Source organism: Callorhinchus milii, unplaced genomic scaffold (genome assembly GCF_018977255.1).
Source record: "Callorhinchus milii isolate IMCB2004 unplaced genomic scaffold, IMCB_Cmil_1.0 Scaffold2, whole genome shotgun sequence".
Classification (NCBI taxonomy): Eukaryota; Metazoa; Chordata; class Chondrichthyes; order Chimaeriformes; family Callorhinchidae; genus Callorhinchus; species Callorhinchus milii.
The window spans coordinates 22,707,807-22,723,118 of NW_024704743.1; the positions used below are offsets into that span (position 1 = coordinate 22,707,807).

Consider the following 15,312-nt stretch of genomic DNA (forward strand, 5'->3'; position numbering starts at 1 on the left):
TCAGCAACCTTTCTTTCTACCCGTTAACCATCCTCGTGAGTAGAGAAATATTTGTGCCAACCTAGTTTAATGTAGAGTGCAATGGCAGGAGCTGGCACTGGGTGGCAAGGTATTTATGATATTTTTCAGGGGTGGGTGGAGAAGGCAGAATAAAATGTGTACGATAAGAAGGTTTGTAATGTCTTTATTAAATATATACAATATGTTCTTTACATTGCAAAGATATTAACATATATGTATATATACACACACAAACATATAAGACTGGATAAGGCTCTACAGAGAGAAACAAATTGTTAATGACGTAATATAGGTTTCCATTTCCCTATTTCTCTCTACATCAGTTTACATTCATTTTTATTTTATGGACTAAAGTCCTAATTCATATTGTTTCTGTAACAATTTGTTACATAATAGTCTCCATTTGTTATTACATCCAAAATTGTTGCTTTTTGAAAAGAATCATAAAAAAGTGGTTTCATTCTGAAGGGAATTCCTATATGAGAAATAGATCTTTTAAAATTCCTTGTAATGGCCTAAGATTAATACAGCAAAGCTGTTCTGAAAGGAGATTCACGCTGATATGTGCATGAATGTTGCAGCAATGGCTTAGGCACGTCACCGTCAGACCAACAAATGTCACTGTCAGACCGGCAAAGGTACTGGCTCAGTGGGACAGCCAGTTTGTGGACACCAAAGATCCACTCACACTCATTTATCATTGAGGTGTTTCGATTACTAAAGGTAAATGCACAATTTTACAGAAGTTGGTTCATTACTACATCAGGTAATATACGGAGGATGTGCCCCTAATGGTTCACAAGTTACCAATGGCTTTTGTCCTGAGATTGCTCCAAAAAAATCCCTTTGATATCATCTCTATATAAAGCTCTGTAGAAAGAAATTTCTCACATATAAATCCTTTGCAAAACACCTTACAACTTTTTACATAAATGTCAGTCACCTGTATTAAAAATAGGCACTTGATATAAACTCAAAGTTGAGCACTCCAGCATTTACAAAGATATAAAAGAGATTATATATATTTTAGCAGTGATTTCATACAAATACATTCAAGCAGCTTAATATCCTGAAGCTTGGATTAATTCAACTCTGAGGCCCAAAGTCAGTGTGTACAATGGTGCCAGTTGAAGTGAGTCAGTTATACGTGTGTGTTCAGATTAATCTTTGAAGTTTTAAAAAAAAATCACATTCTGCAGTGAAACTCATAAAACCCTTCTGTTTAAATTCCAAAGACCATCAGCATGATATAAGGGCCTGCAAACCCTCTGGAAGACGGAATAGACAAAACTGTCTTAATCAAACTCTGAATGGAATCAACACGCGAGACGTTGAGACGTTTGTGAGGTTCGGGAACCACACGAAGGGCACTGATAATGTCATTCCTATTTTTGGTTGGCTATTAGAGAGGTAGACAGAATCTTTAAGATCCTTTCACTCTTCCACGGTGGACAGAGCTAAAGATAAAGATGGGCTGACTGCAGCTTTCCAGCTCCAAAATCAGTGACACAAGGTCTTTAGAGGCAAAGCGCAGTTACTCTTTAAAACCTGGTGAATTGGTCGGTGCCTTTGCTCCTTTAAATGTAGTGATCTGAACTGAGATGCTAACCCAATGTGTCTTGGCCCCACTGTGTGATTGGTTACAATGTTCCAGTCACTTGTAATCTCTGAGAGCATCATTCAAGAAATGAATGGGAGGGAGGGGGATGGGAGATGAGATGGGGGCAACTTGGACAAAGTCTCTGGGTGGCTGTCCTGTAGAGCAGAATGGTTCCAGGGTCAGATGTTACTGAAGGCAGGATTATTTCTGAAATTGTGAGTTTGGTTCCCAGAGACTAGAACCTATGTATTTGGTTACAGGCCATGTTTACCTTTGGTTCGGTCACCTTATCTATTAACTTTAGCATTCCAAGTGATGCACTGGGCAGAGTTCAGTAGAGTTACCAGAGTGTGTTTACGTACTGAAGAACAGTTTCCAATATTTTAAGGCAGGTGAAGAAACTCCAATGACAGGACCTGTATATTTGGCTGGGGCTGTACAAATGGAGAATCGTTACAAAAAATACACCCTGTTTTACTCACAGTCTGGATTAACCTTAGGTTCAGTCTGTGGTTTCTCAGTTAGATCTCTCAGACGACAGACAAAGCATTGTAGCCCTGTCAAATCTTCACTCAGAAACACCACCAAGATACACTTACTGTTTGCAACACAGATGTTGGCTGCCTCCCCCCCACCCCCCCCCCCCCCACCCCAAAACACCACTGCTTTTAAATCAGCAAAACCACCAGCAGAATAAATGCACTTTTGCAATTCATTGCTAATTACAGTGTAACCCCATCATTGGAAACTTCAACAATGAGGGTAACTCACTACAGGCCACTTTTTCAGTGTTTTTGTTTTCATTTGATGGTGACCAAATCCTAAACTCAACTTGTGAAACTCAACTCAATTTACGAAAGCACCTCACCAATAAGAGCAAAATAGGCCAGTTATGGTGAATTCCCCCAATGATTTCCTCTCTCCCCTTAAATTGCCTTGGCTGAAAAAGATGGCATTTATTCAGTATCTAGCGGGACACTGTTATAGTTGTTTGAGCAAGATGCAGGTAGTCCAAGACACATTTCAGAGAGTCAAAGTGTCAGATATAATATCTCCAACCTGTGGTCTGTCTGCTGGCTGCTTCACATCCTTAAGGACAGTTCCTATTATGGTCTTCCCTCATCATTCAAAGCACCCCTTAACTGGTATATAGATTTGGCAAGATTTCAAACTGATAACAGAACCCAATTTCTTGACGAAGCAAAATAATTTTGTTTTACTGCAAAAAACTATTTTGACATTAGTGCCTTCAGAGCAATCACATCTGTGTAGGGCCCAGCTCATCACAACAAGAGGCCCGAAAGCCCCCCATGGTCTTAGCCTTACAACCATTAAGATCATGCAGAATTTTGGAAATTTCTTCCAATTCAGGCCTAATGAGGAAAGCGACTTTCCTATAAGTCTCAATGAGAACTGTGTAAAACTGGCTTCCAAATGATCATGAAATTAAACAAATTCTAAAATTCTGCACAATCACCTTAATTTCTAAGGCTATGGGCTTAAGACTAAGGCCATGAGTAATTTAGGGGTCTCTGCTTTAATTCTATCCAGAGGCCCTCCTGCACCCCAACTATTCCCACTATCTGTGAATGTGCTTGTCTTCAGTTTTTCAAAGTACATTGCACCAATCTCTCTGTTCCTACTTCACACAGACTAGATGTGGCAAGCACTAAATGGATGGGCTAGTTCCTATTTTGTAACAAATGCATGAACAACAAGATTACATTTGTATAGCGCCTTTCACATCGGGAGGACGTCCCAATAAATGAATAAACAGATGTAAAAATATCTTGGTGACATTTTCAAATGGCCAGTCATCATTGCATACAAGCGCCTTTACATAGTTATAAACAGGCCTACTTGATATCTCCGAGTATATATCTATATATACCAATAAAGTGCATTGGACAATGGTTATGTGATGGAATCTTTGGTTTCCTGAGCAACTGCTGGTCAGAATGGCCAATCCTATGATAAAGTCAGACGACTTGCTTTTTCCTTTTTAGTTCCCACAATATCATTGTCTCCCTGAAGAAGGACACGTGTCAATCAGGAAGTGATGCAGGACTTTCATTCACAGAGGAAGTGAAGCAGGCGTTCTGTCAGTCTGTCCCCTCTTGTCTTTTACATGACTGCTTCTTCTGGTTTTTTTTTTGCCCCTGTTCCCGATCCTCTACACCACAGTGACCGCCCTTAGGTCTTGCTTGGTCTCACTGACAGAACAATCCTCTGGGATTTTTTCCTCGGAGCAGCTCCGACCAGAGAGTTTGTCCATCTGTTCTAGATCATTGAAGCGCTCCACTACGCACTGCGCTGTCAGTCGGGCCTCCGGATCATGGTCCCAGCATTCGATAATGATTTCACACACCAATTGTACAAGCTGTAAAACAGAGAGGAAAATCCTGTGAATTTGTTTATGTGAACGAAGGTTAAAAACTCAATGAAAGAACACGCGGATACAACTGGTAACACAAATAGAAAATCCATGGAACAATTGTTTTAAAAATGGTTACAATCAAATCTGCTTGCAATGGCATATTTTAGTTTCCTATGGAATGGAGCCTCCTTTTGCAAGTATTTCCTGTCTTTATTACAGATACTTCCTGTCGACCAGGACCTCCTGTGCAGAATTGCTTGACGTGGTGATTGAGTTTGGCACTGGGGGAACTAGGAGATGCTGGTAGAGCTAGTAAGTGATCTCAGAGTGTTTGGTCCCAGCATTCAGTCTTAAAGTGGCGTCCTGTAGCATACTGGTTAGAGCACTTGACTCGTAAGTGAGAGGACTCGGGTTCGATTCCTGGGCAGAGCAAAACGTTAGGCAAGTTTCCTTGTTCCACACGCCCTGTTTACCTAGCAGTAAGTAGGAACCTATTTGTTAGTCGATTGTCGGATCACTTTCTGGGGTAATAATCCTTTTTAAAAAAAATACTAATTTGGTCACTCAATCCACTACTGTTTGTGGCACACTGTTGTGTGTAATTGGCTGCCATGTTTCGCCCCCAAAGTATACAGTCAATTCACGTTACAGTATATTTCGTGAAGAGCTTTGAGATGCCAAATACAAGGATTATCATTATTATTATAAGGTTAAATCTAAATAAAGATGACTGAATGCTTTGTGGAACATGTTGTCTTATTTCTTATTATTTCTTACGGCACCTCAGAATGCGGTCGGTCAAGGATGAATAATGGATGGATGATCTGAAGTTTGTCTTAGTTCACCCTGGTGGGGGTGGAGGGGGGGAATGAGAGATGCTTGCAGATATTTTCCTCACACAATGGTGGAGTCTATCTGGTAAGTGACTATTAATATCAGAATCACAAATAGCGTCGTTTCACTGCAACTGGAAGTGGGTCACTTTTGACCTGTGGCAATTCCACTCTGGCGTGTTTTGAATCTGGTTACCAGAGTTCCCGTGGATCAGTGTGACACACTGGTTTACTGTCTGGGCTCCCTATTAGCAATTTGTGTTATGAAATATTAAACCCTGATGTGAACAGGGCAGAGTCAGAGTCTGTGAAAACAAAACCAAGCTGAATGAACTTGACTCGTCTCACCTCTTCTCATTCAATTAACCATTGAATTGTGCCGTTAGCGTAGAAGCAAATCTTGCTATTGCACACCACGATTGAGGGAGCCTCAATATTATCAGAAATGACATCTTAAGTGCAATTGTTAAATTACCTGGTGATTATTCCAGCTATTGGGGATCTCAGGTCTTCCCCGGTCTCTCAGTACAACATCCTTCATGCTTTCCACACAGGGGTGTTCCCGCACCTTGGAACCAAAGGCAGGCTCGTAGTCTTTGACTTCTGTGGATAGAAATGGAACAGGATTAGTGATGGGCAAAATGTCCTTTAAAGGGGGTAAAGGTATCAGTGTAAATAGATAAAAAGCCCTCTAAACGACACAGTGTTCAAAGGTATAGAGCTCCCTGTCCTAGCTGTTAAATTATCTTTTGCTTCCTACTCCTGTTAATCATAATATAACAAAAGTTCCTGCTGCAATGCATTTAATTCACTTGGGTTTAATTCTGAGTGTAACACACATGTGAACTCTTATTGCTCATACACTTGTCTTGTAAGTAGAGCTAGGCTAATGCCATTGGGGGTGAGGGGGTGGAAGGGGGCTATCAGTCACAAACTGAGCATAGGTTTGTGACAACAAAAGGAATTAAAAAATACACCAAAGGCCCAAATTCCTGATTTGGACGATAGTTTTCCAGGGCAAGCTGGCTTCAAAAATTAAGTTAATTTAAAAATTTTCCAAAGTTCTATCCAATTTAATATTTTATGAAAAAGAAAGGTCTATTTAAGGCTAAGATCAGGATGGATTTTGCGGTCTTACGATTCCAGGCTTCTTCCCACTGGTGACAGCAAGTTCCAGATGTTGTTACACTCATCAAGCCATCAGGGATAAAATGTATAAATCAAGGATCTTTCACAACCGAGTACACTGGGATCTATTGCCATCAGTAAGCTATCCTCTAGATGTCCTCATTTTAATATGTTTCTCAATAACTGGTTAGATTACACTGCCTTAACTGGCAGTGTAATAGGATAATAGGAGCAGATGCACTGTATTTCCAAATCTGATATTAACATACGATGCTCCCTGTATCTCATTATTCCTTGTAGATTTGTTATTGTTTCTGTAAGTGCGCCCAAAACGATAGGCTGTAAACTCCAGGTTATTGACTGACCACCCACCCTCTTCCCCCGCCAATTTGAACCTAATTTGACCAGACTGCAATCTTATGTTTTCCCACGCCAATCTCTCCTCTTCCCAAAGTCACTGCTGCTGTCCCTGGTGAATACATGGGAGCACTTGCTGATCTGTTTGTAGACATCATTTGCCGGTCTTACTCAGCCAAGCCATATGGGTTGATGTGGGAAATGGAAATGTCAGCCAGTGTTCCTCCAAGCCAGACAGAGACCAGTGCTGTACAACAAGCTGCGCTAAGGATTGCCTAATCCAGTCTGTCACAATCCGTTTAAACATAAAAGTTGCAACAAAAATCCATCAGCAATGCCTTTGCATTTCTATCTCTCCATGAATCTGCCACAGTCATTAGCATGGCAGAAACTCAGCAGAGACTTCTCAGGAGTTTATTAACTCCAGCGATCTAGTTTGTCACAATACAGTAAAAACGCTTTGAGACATCTCAAAACGTGATAAGGCGCTATATCAAATGCAAGGATTATTATTATTACAGTAACAGCTCCTTCAAACAATCTGAAGAGATGCAATAATTTCAGTAGAACAGTGGCATGCAACTTACGATCCATATGTCACATCCGATGGATGCTAATCTCATTCCAACTTCCATGAGGTTGGATTGTGGTCAGAGGAGACCACTGATGATTTTCAGGAAACCATCTAAGCAGAGCTCCTACATGAGAAATATCGACAGTTTGTAGCATTCTCACATTGGAGCCATAGAATCATAGAATCGTAGGATTATACAGCACAGAAGGAGGCCATTCAGCCCATCGTGCCTGTGCCGGCTCTTTGAAAAGAGCTATCCAATTCAATCCCACTCCCCTACGCCTCCCCATAGCCCTGCAAACTTGTCCTCCCCAAATAATTATCTAGAAGGAAGGAAGGAGTAGAAGGAAAGTTTATCCATTTAAGGCCCACGATGCGGCTTTGAGATCATAGTGTAGGCTGACCCTCCATTGCAGTGCTCGGGGTGCCTTCAGCCACTACACCCCGAAACTCTGGAATTTTCTCCCTCCGCCTTGACCCCTCCCTCCCCACTTTCACGTCCCGCCTAAAGACTTTTCTTTTCGATTGTGCTTACGGTCACCTTCCCCCTCCCTCTCCCCGTGGCTCGGGGTCAGATTCCGCCACTGTCAAGCGCTCCGGGACGCTACCCCACGTGAAGGGCGCTATATAAATGCAAGTTGTTGTTGTTGAAAGCACCCGGTCCACACTCCTGATGGTGCAGAAATGCACGGTCGACAATCCACAATATGCTACGGTTATCTGGCCTTACTTGGTTTGAAGAAACTATAGTAATTCATTATGCGCATCAAATTAAATTGAAGCATTAAACCCAAACCAGCAAATGAGGGAGGAATGTTGGCTATTACTAACTTCTGTAGGAAAGCAGAAATGAAAGCAGAGCCTAGATATACACACCCACTCCATTTACTACATTCTACCTAACGTCAACATTCAGTCAACCATGTTGTTTTTATGCCAGCCCTTCACTTTCTCAACTATTTTCTTTCCCAGGGTCAGACCAAAAGTTACCAGCCCCAGTAATTAGTATCTTCCCAAGCCGTGGCTGGGTGTACACCTGTTTCGAGCTGTGACTTGGTGCCATACATCAAGCTGCTTAGATGAGGAACAAGCAGATCTAATTACAAAGCTTTGCATCTGGTGCACATCTGTTTTCCAGGGAACAGATAGTAACTCCACAAGGCGTACTCTTTGTAGTTATTTAAATTGTACCACAAAAATGTTTTTAGCCAGCTGTCTGCAGGGAGTAGCTTCATTAGTGCCCTGGTATGAATTAAGGACTAAACTGGAAGGATAGCGTCAGCCGCAGAACTGGAGCAGCCAAGGTTTGATTCCTCCCCCCACCACATTTAGAAATAAAGGCAAGGCTCACACTAAATATTGTGCAGGAAACCACCAGAGTTATAACAATAATAATAATCCTTGCATTTGATATAGAGCCTTATCATATGTTTGAGACGTCACAAAATTCTTCACAGAATATACTGTAAAGTGGAGTGACTGTGTATTTTGGGGGTTAAAACGCGGCAGTCTAGTTGAAAAGAACAGTTAAGAAGCCCAGACACAGAGGGAAGCAGCATTCGGTGACACTACCCTTGCAGAGTGTAGGAGGAAGGGAAGATGCAGTGGGGGAGGAGACTTATGGGTTTTGGAGGAACTGAGAAAGCACTTTTTTAATAACATGCAATGCTTTCGCTCCATGCATGACTTATAACACGTTGCTCCATCCATTCTATGGCACGTTACCACCAATATCTTGAGTTCTGGTCTTCCTTGCTGCGCGCGCTGCAAACTTTACGAGATAATCAGAGATTGTCAGGTGTGGTAAACCTGTCCTCAATTGAGAGCGGTACCAGCATCACAGGCACAGAGCAGAGATCGTTCTTAAGGGCTGCTTCTGGAGCTAATTTGGAATGTCAATACAGAGAGCTAGGAAACCTTATACATCTTAAAACAAATGGGAATGACTTGAAACCATTGCCTGAAAACTGAAGATCATATGGAATTTTGGAAAACAGTCTGAAACTCAATCTTGATTTGAATACAGAATTTCCTCGGTTCCTTTCTGATATGGTCCTAAGAACATGAGAAATTTTGGGCGCTTCCATCTACATGGAATTGATTATTGTAAAAAAATTCCAAAATCACTGCGTAAAAAGCTGAGAAATGAAAAGGTTAAGAAACCTGCGAGGAAAAAGGTAACTTCACATTCCACATTTTCGGGTTTTAAAACAATGCGGTCAGTTATTCAGTAACATGCAGCTTCTTGTCCCCTTGCCAACTTCATCCTACGCTTTGTACAGGACAAAGGAATTTAGAAAACAATTCAATTGCCTGCAGTTTAAGAGGATAAAACATTTGGCAAGCTCGGAAGTAGAAAAAAACCCAGAGGCAGCAGCTAGAAATCTCAGCGCCATTGTTCTCACATCCATATGTTGCCTTTTAAGTGAAATTGCTAAACTTGCCCCATGTGAGCAAAATGGACAGTGTGTTCAGCTGACGCAGGGGAAAGGCAGCAAGAGAGGAAGTTGTTTATTGGCACGAGTGCCAGAACTAAAGGAAGTGTCCTTTTTGGTGTGTTTTCATGTTTTTAAATACCCACTTTTGCGAGTGCAAATCCAGACTCAACTCGGGGAGCAATAACCTTAGATCTGTATTTACAGAGCTTGTGGCTTCTCAAAATACTTTTTGTGCAGTTAGCAATACTTTGTATTTCCTTAAGTGCAGTACGGTCCAAAAAAAACAGAAGCAACATTAGAAAACAAGTCCCAGCACAGACCCGTTAACCAGTAAGAGGAAATGCTTGTTCAAAGGCAGCAGCTTGCCAACACCCTCAGCATAAATTCATAGACAAAAAGTCATTTATTTTACTGATAACCCATGTTTTTTTTACTGACACGTAAAATATTTAGAAACAATCAAACCGCTGAACTCCGAAAAAAAACCAAAACATCATTTTTTGTGGTTCTTGAATCTCCTTGTTTTTTTTCTTGAAATCATTTTTTTCAACAAATCTTTCCCAGCCAATCGTTTTCCTTTTTGCTCCCCTCCCTCAATCCCCTCCTTCTCCAGAGCTTTGTAACATTCAAGACCAGATAAAGAACAACCCAGAGTCCAGTACCATGCCGAGAGCTTCTGTTTACTCAGAGCTGGTCACTGAAGGGCTTCACAACACAACTCTCTCTTGTGCTCGCTTTTTCTATGACTTAATTTAAAAGACGATGCCAACATGTGACAAATCCAGCCCTGGCTGTGTTACCAAGTAATTTGCACAAAACAGCCCAAGTGAGAGTGTAACACCTAAGCCAAACAGGCCTTCCCACTTTTGAACTATTAGTTAACACCGGTTGATACTATAATTAGAGGAATAACCTAAATGGAAAGGGTAGATAATCTAGATCTCTTCAATCCTGATAAGATTTCTCAGAGAGGACCTTCATAAAATGTGCTAAATTGGAGAGAGAAAGTAAAACCAGAATTATACTTTCACCTCCATTTGGCATTTACTTTGAATAATCTAGTTAAGATCCTGAAATCTATGTAGTGAATGGTACTTGGAAAAAAATGGCCTATTGCATTATAGAGCAATGGATTACTGCCATAGGTGGTGGGAGGGCTCAGAACCCCTCCAAAGCTATCTAACATTCACCTCTTTAAGGGGAAATGGGAGGGGAAAGCCCTGAGGACGACCAGAGCCAGTCCTCCGAGCAGCCCCAGTGAAGGACCCTTCTTGCCCCTCTCCCAATTTCCTGTTGGTGCCCGCCCACTTCGAGCCTGGCAGGTTGCTCGTTCTCACCTCTGATTAGCCGATGGACCTGTCGGTCAAGCCAACAGCTCACCTGTTCAAAGGGTGACCCTTTAACTGAGTTTTACTCAACCCCCCCACCCCACATCCCAATAATATTTTCACTCGCTGCCTATGATTAGTGCACCAATATTTTGCATCACTTGGGACCATTTCTAATTAATAAATAGCAAAAGTTTGTTGCAGGAACCCTTTAGCAGAATAACTGATAAAAATAAAAGGATATTAACAAAACTGAACAGCATTGTGTTCTAATCGTCCTTCGACCAAACCAACGAACACATTTCACAATTCCCCTAGCATCCAGTAGAAGGTGAGTGAAAGGTGGCCAGGGGTCAATGTGTACAGCCAGAGTAGAGTGGGACAAGGGAAAATGGGGCGAAGTTGAATATTAAAAATGATTTTAAAAAAAGGGTTCATTGGTGGGGGTGGTAGAGACGAGAAAATGGACTCATTTAAGCTTAAGCTATTGCCAACCTTGAATACAATTCAACAGATATTGGACAATAATGCCATTCAATGAACTGGCCTAAGGAGGTTGTGCTATCAGCCCACAAATAGAGGTTTATGCGTGAGCATGTGGTCAATATCCCGGCAGTATTGTCTTTTTATTGTCAGCTATCACCATTGTAAACACGTAACAACTCCATTAAGAAACATAGCATGTGTAGCATATCCATCGGTGTGGCTAAGTGCTGTCCAGCCCTGGTTTAGTAAGTTTTGTGAATCTATCCCCTTGTGCTTATAAATCTCTCATGCAATTTTAAAGCTTTAAATGATGTGACATGAAAGATGCAACATTAAATCATGCTGTAGTTTTAAAATTGCTTTAAGAGTTATTCACAAAACTTACTGAATGGAGAATAGCTTTTAATCTCACTCACGCTATCACTCTTAAAATTCAACTTTGCCCCATTTTGCGTGTTCTATTCAATTTGTTCAAGTACTGTTCCCTATATAAAGAGTTTATGACTTCAAATATATGCCAATTGGAGTCTTTCCCATTTCTCTCCACATGGGGTGAGGGGGGTGGGTGGGGCAGAAATGGGACCTCAACTGTTGTTTCAAACTCAGGATATTGTCCCAAGTGTTTGGGCTGTCGTTGTCATCTCCAAAGCTCTCCCTTGGTGGGATGTTGCTCAAATAGTTTACACTAGAGCAACCATTTCTCTGAACACACGTTCATACATTCAGCACACGGAATCCATCTGATCGGCTTGCAGAGGGGCAAGCAGCTGCTGCTTAAACTCCGTATCTCCAATTAGTGGAACCATTGCTCAACACAAAGCTGTGGATGGGAAGACGGTGGCAATGCTTCCACGCATTTCATGCTGAGATCCATTGCCCACTAGGAAGCTCGCAGGGAGTTCCTGATGCCTACCATCCACGTTTGTCGGATGTCGAACAACCAACTAGTGACTATCCTCCTTTTGGTGAGGGAGGTTAGCGGGATCTCCACGGAACTGAACTGTGTATTTTGTGGGCGAAACGAGGCAGCCAGTTTGCACACAGCAATGTTCCACAAACAGCCACGAACAAGAGTGAGTGACCAATTTTATTTGGGGGATTTGTTGGCCAGGACACCAGAAGAAACTCGCTTCTCTTTTCGAATAGCGCCATGGGATTTCTAATGTCCACCTGAACAGGCAGACGGAACCTCAGTTTATCATCTCATGGACGGCACCTCCGACAATGCAGCCCACCCCAGGACTGCACTGGAAGGTCGGACAGCTTAGACTATGAGATCCCAAGTCCCAATATGAGGCTTGAGGCCACAACCTTCTGACTCAGAGGCAAGAGTGCTACCAATGCACCAGCCTAACAAAGCTGGTACCCTGGTCACCTGCGGGGTACCCCAAAGATCCATTCTTTGCCCCTTCCTCTTTCTGATTTACATGCTCCCTTTTGGGGATGTCATCCGCAGACATGGGGTACATTTCCACATGTATGCAGATGACACCCAACTCTATTTTTTCACCTCTCTTTGCGACCCCCAGTCCCCTGATGTTGTGTCAGCCTGTCTGATCTCAAGGGGTGGATGAGCGCAAACTTCCTTCAGCTGAACGTTGATAAGACGGAAGCCATACGCTTTGGCTCTCGTCAACATCTAAAATCTCATGTCTGTCACCTCCTCCACCTAACCGATCTCCCCCTAAAACTCTCCGAACCCGTACACAACCTAGGCGTCAGGTTCGACCCCCAATTATCCTTCTTCCCCCACATCCGGTCCCTCACCAGCACCACTTTCTTCCACTTCCGACGGATCGCCCGTCTCCGCCAATACCTCTCCCCAAAAGCCGCTGAAACCCCGGTCCATGCTTTTGTCACCTCTCGGCTGGACTACTCTAACGCCCTCCTCACTGGTCTCCCATCCACCACTATCCATAAAAGCCAAATCATTCAAAACTCTGCCGCCCGCATTCTCACCCGCACAAAACTCCGCTCCCCGATCACCCCAGTCCTTGTCAGTCTGCACTGGCTCCCTATCCCAGAGAGGATCGATTTCAAGATCCTAACCCTTGTATTCAAGTCCCTGCACTCCTCTGCACTCCCCTACCTCTCTGACCTCCTCTCTCCTCAAAACAGTGCCGTTGCCTCCATTCCTCCGGGTCTGGCCTCCTCCTCGTCCCCCGAGTCCTCCGCTCCACCCTCGGCGGCCGTGCCTTCAGTCACTGTGCCCCGAGGCTCTGGAACTGCCTTCCTCACTCCCTTCGTCTCACTCCCTCCCTTCCCATTTTCAGGTCTTTGCTGAAGACCTTTCTTTTTGACCGCGCCTTTGGTCACCTTCCTCCCCCTCCCCTGGCTCAGCCCCGGGATCTGTTACTGTAAAGTGCTGGAGGGCGTTATATAAATCCAAGTTGTTGTTGTTGTTGGTAATGATTTATGGATTTGGACTGCTCATTCCCTTTCCTGTGATTACTATTCAATTCTGTTGCACTAAACCTATAATGTGTTTTTGAACTACTGGTTTATCAGTGCTCCGAGACTTTATTCTGTGTGAAGGGTGCTACGTAAATGCAAGTTCTTGTTATTACATTTCTCTCCCTCTGAATATATTAGTGAAACGGTCAATTGGATTAAGTAAAAAGATAATCTGAATTTTATTGTGAAGCAGACGGTTATAGGGGTTACTGTACACTGTGAATTGTGAAATGACACTTACCCCCTATAGCTGTACAGCGTGATGTGATCTCCCACAGGACTAATGCCATCGAGTAGACATCAGACTGTTTGAATGCCTCAATGTCCTCCAAGTTCATTCTGGATTCTAGCACTTCAGGTGCCATGTATCTGGCTGTCCCAACCTGCAAAGGACAAAGAACAGAGCAGCTTAATTCCACAACATGCCATGTGCTGAAAGATCTTGCCTTTTTATAGCACCTTATCATATTCCTCCCACTTCATTATGTCATCATGTCTCAAAGAGCTTGACCAGACTACTGGGAGAAACTCCCATCGCTTTTCTCACTAGTGTCTTATGGGATCTTTAATATCCTCCAGAAAACAGGCAGATGGGACCTTGGTTTAAAATCTTACATTTGTTGTTGTTAAAGTCTCACCCAAAGAACGGCACCTCCACCAATCCAGTGCTTCCCCCAGCCCTCCATTGGCATGTCAAACTAGACTATGAGTTCAAACCCTGACATGGAAACATCCAGGGGAACCTCCAACTCAGAACACTGAAATCGGTACCTAAAGTTTCAGACCTCTTCAGTTGCACTTAAACGCTGTCTCCGGATTCCAATAGCTTATTAGCACCAGAAATGGTCCCAATGCCATCACAATGCTGGTTAACATCTAGTGTCTTTTCCTATGGTTTCCCCTCCTCCACTGTACAATCACTTGTGGTATTTCTCAGGGCTCTATCCGTGTCCTCTTTTCAGCTATATATTCTCCTTCCAGACATCATCCATAGGCATGTGGTACACTTCTACATGTTCATAGATACTATCCACCTCGGCCACTATCTCTGTACCACCAAGACATCATCTACCCCCTTCATCGAATCCAGGCTCAACTATTCAAATACCCTGCTCGCCAGATCCCCTGGCCCCTTCCTACACAAGCTGCAGATCATCTAGAACTTTGCTGCCTGTATCCTCTCCCACACCAGGCTCCATGAACCTATCAACCCCATCCTTGCTCGGCTCCACTGGCTTCCATCCCACATTTGCGGAGGTAAAATGCACAACATGCACTTGGGGAATTTTCACTCCACACTTGATAGGATGGCTGGCTTTTGGGCCATGGTGACGTCAGGCGCACCAGGACATGTGTAACCATTAGTTTTGCAGTCGGCTCTACTGAAATAAAGGTGGTTGAGGGTGGATTGCGCAACTAAACACAAGGTGACTTTGCTCCTGGTTTGTTTTCTTGGTTCCTCTACTGTTATTTCATTAATAGGAATTAGGGAACGCATTCAACTTGACTCTCCTGCTGCCTCTTCACGAACATTAGGAATATAACATCTGTTCATAAGTCAGTTAGTGGAGACGCTGCTAAGTACAGGGAAACCTTGTTATAGTGCAGCCGGTTGGACCAATTTCTCAGTGTTATTAGCGAGGTGCTTAAAAATGTCCGACATGAGGTCACCATTGACGTCACTTCCTTTGTGAAGTGATGCCTGCAACTCCTTCT

General features: G+C 43.0%; 1 protein-coding gene across 1 annotated transcript in view; it reads right to left on the reverse strand.

Annotated features, from left to right (window-relative positions):
* Positions 1-2,884: 2,884 nt before the first annotated feature.
* Positions 2,885-15,312, reverse strand: part of tgfbr2b (transforming growth factor beta receptor 2b) — a 44,599-nt gene continuing 32,171 nt past the window's right edge. The window contains exons 5-7 of the mRNA XM_042346950.1: positions 13,838-13,979; positions 5,307-5,434; positions 2,885-4,001 (exon numbers count right to left, since the gene is read on the reverse strand). Of these exons, the coding sequence (XP_042202884.1) occupies positions 3,795-4,001; positions 5,307-5,434; positions 13,838-13,979 (477 nt within the window). The 3' untranslated portion in view covers positions 2,885-3,794. The remainder of the gene's footprint in view (positions 4,002-5,306; positions 5,435-13,837; positions 13,980-15,312) is intronic.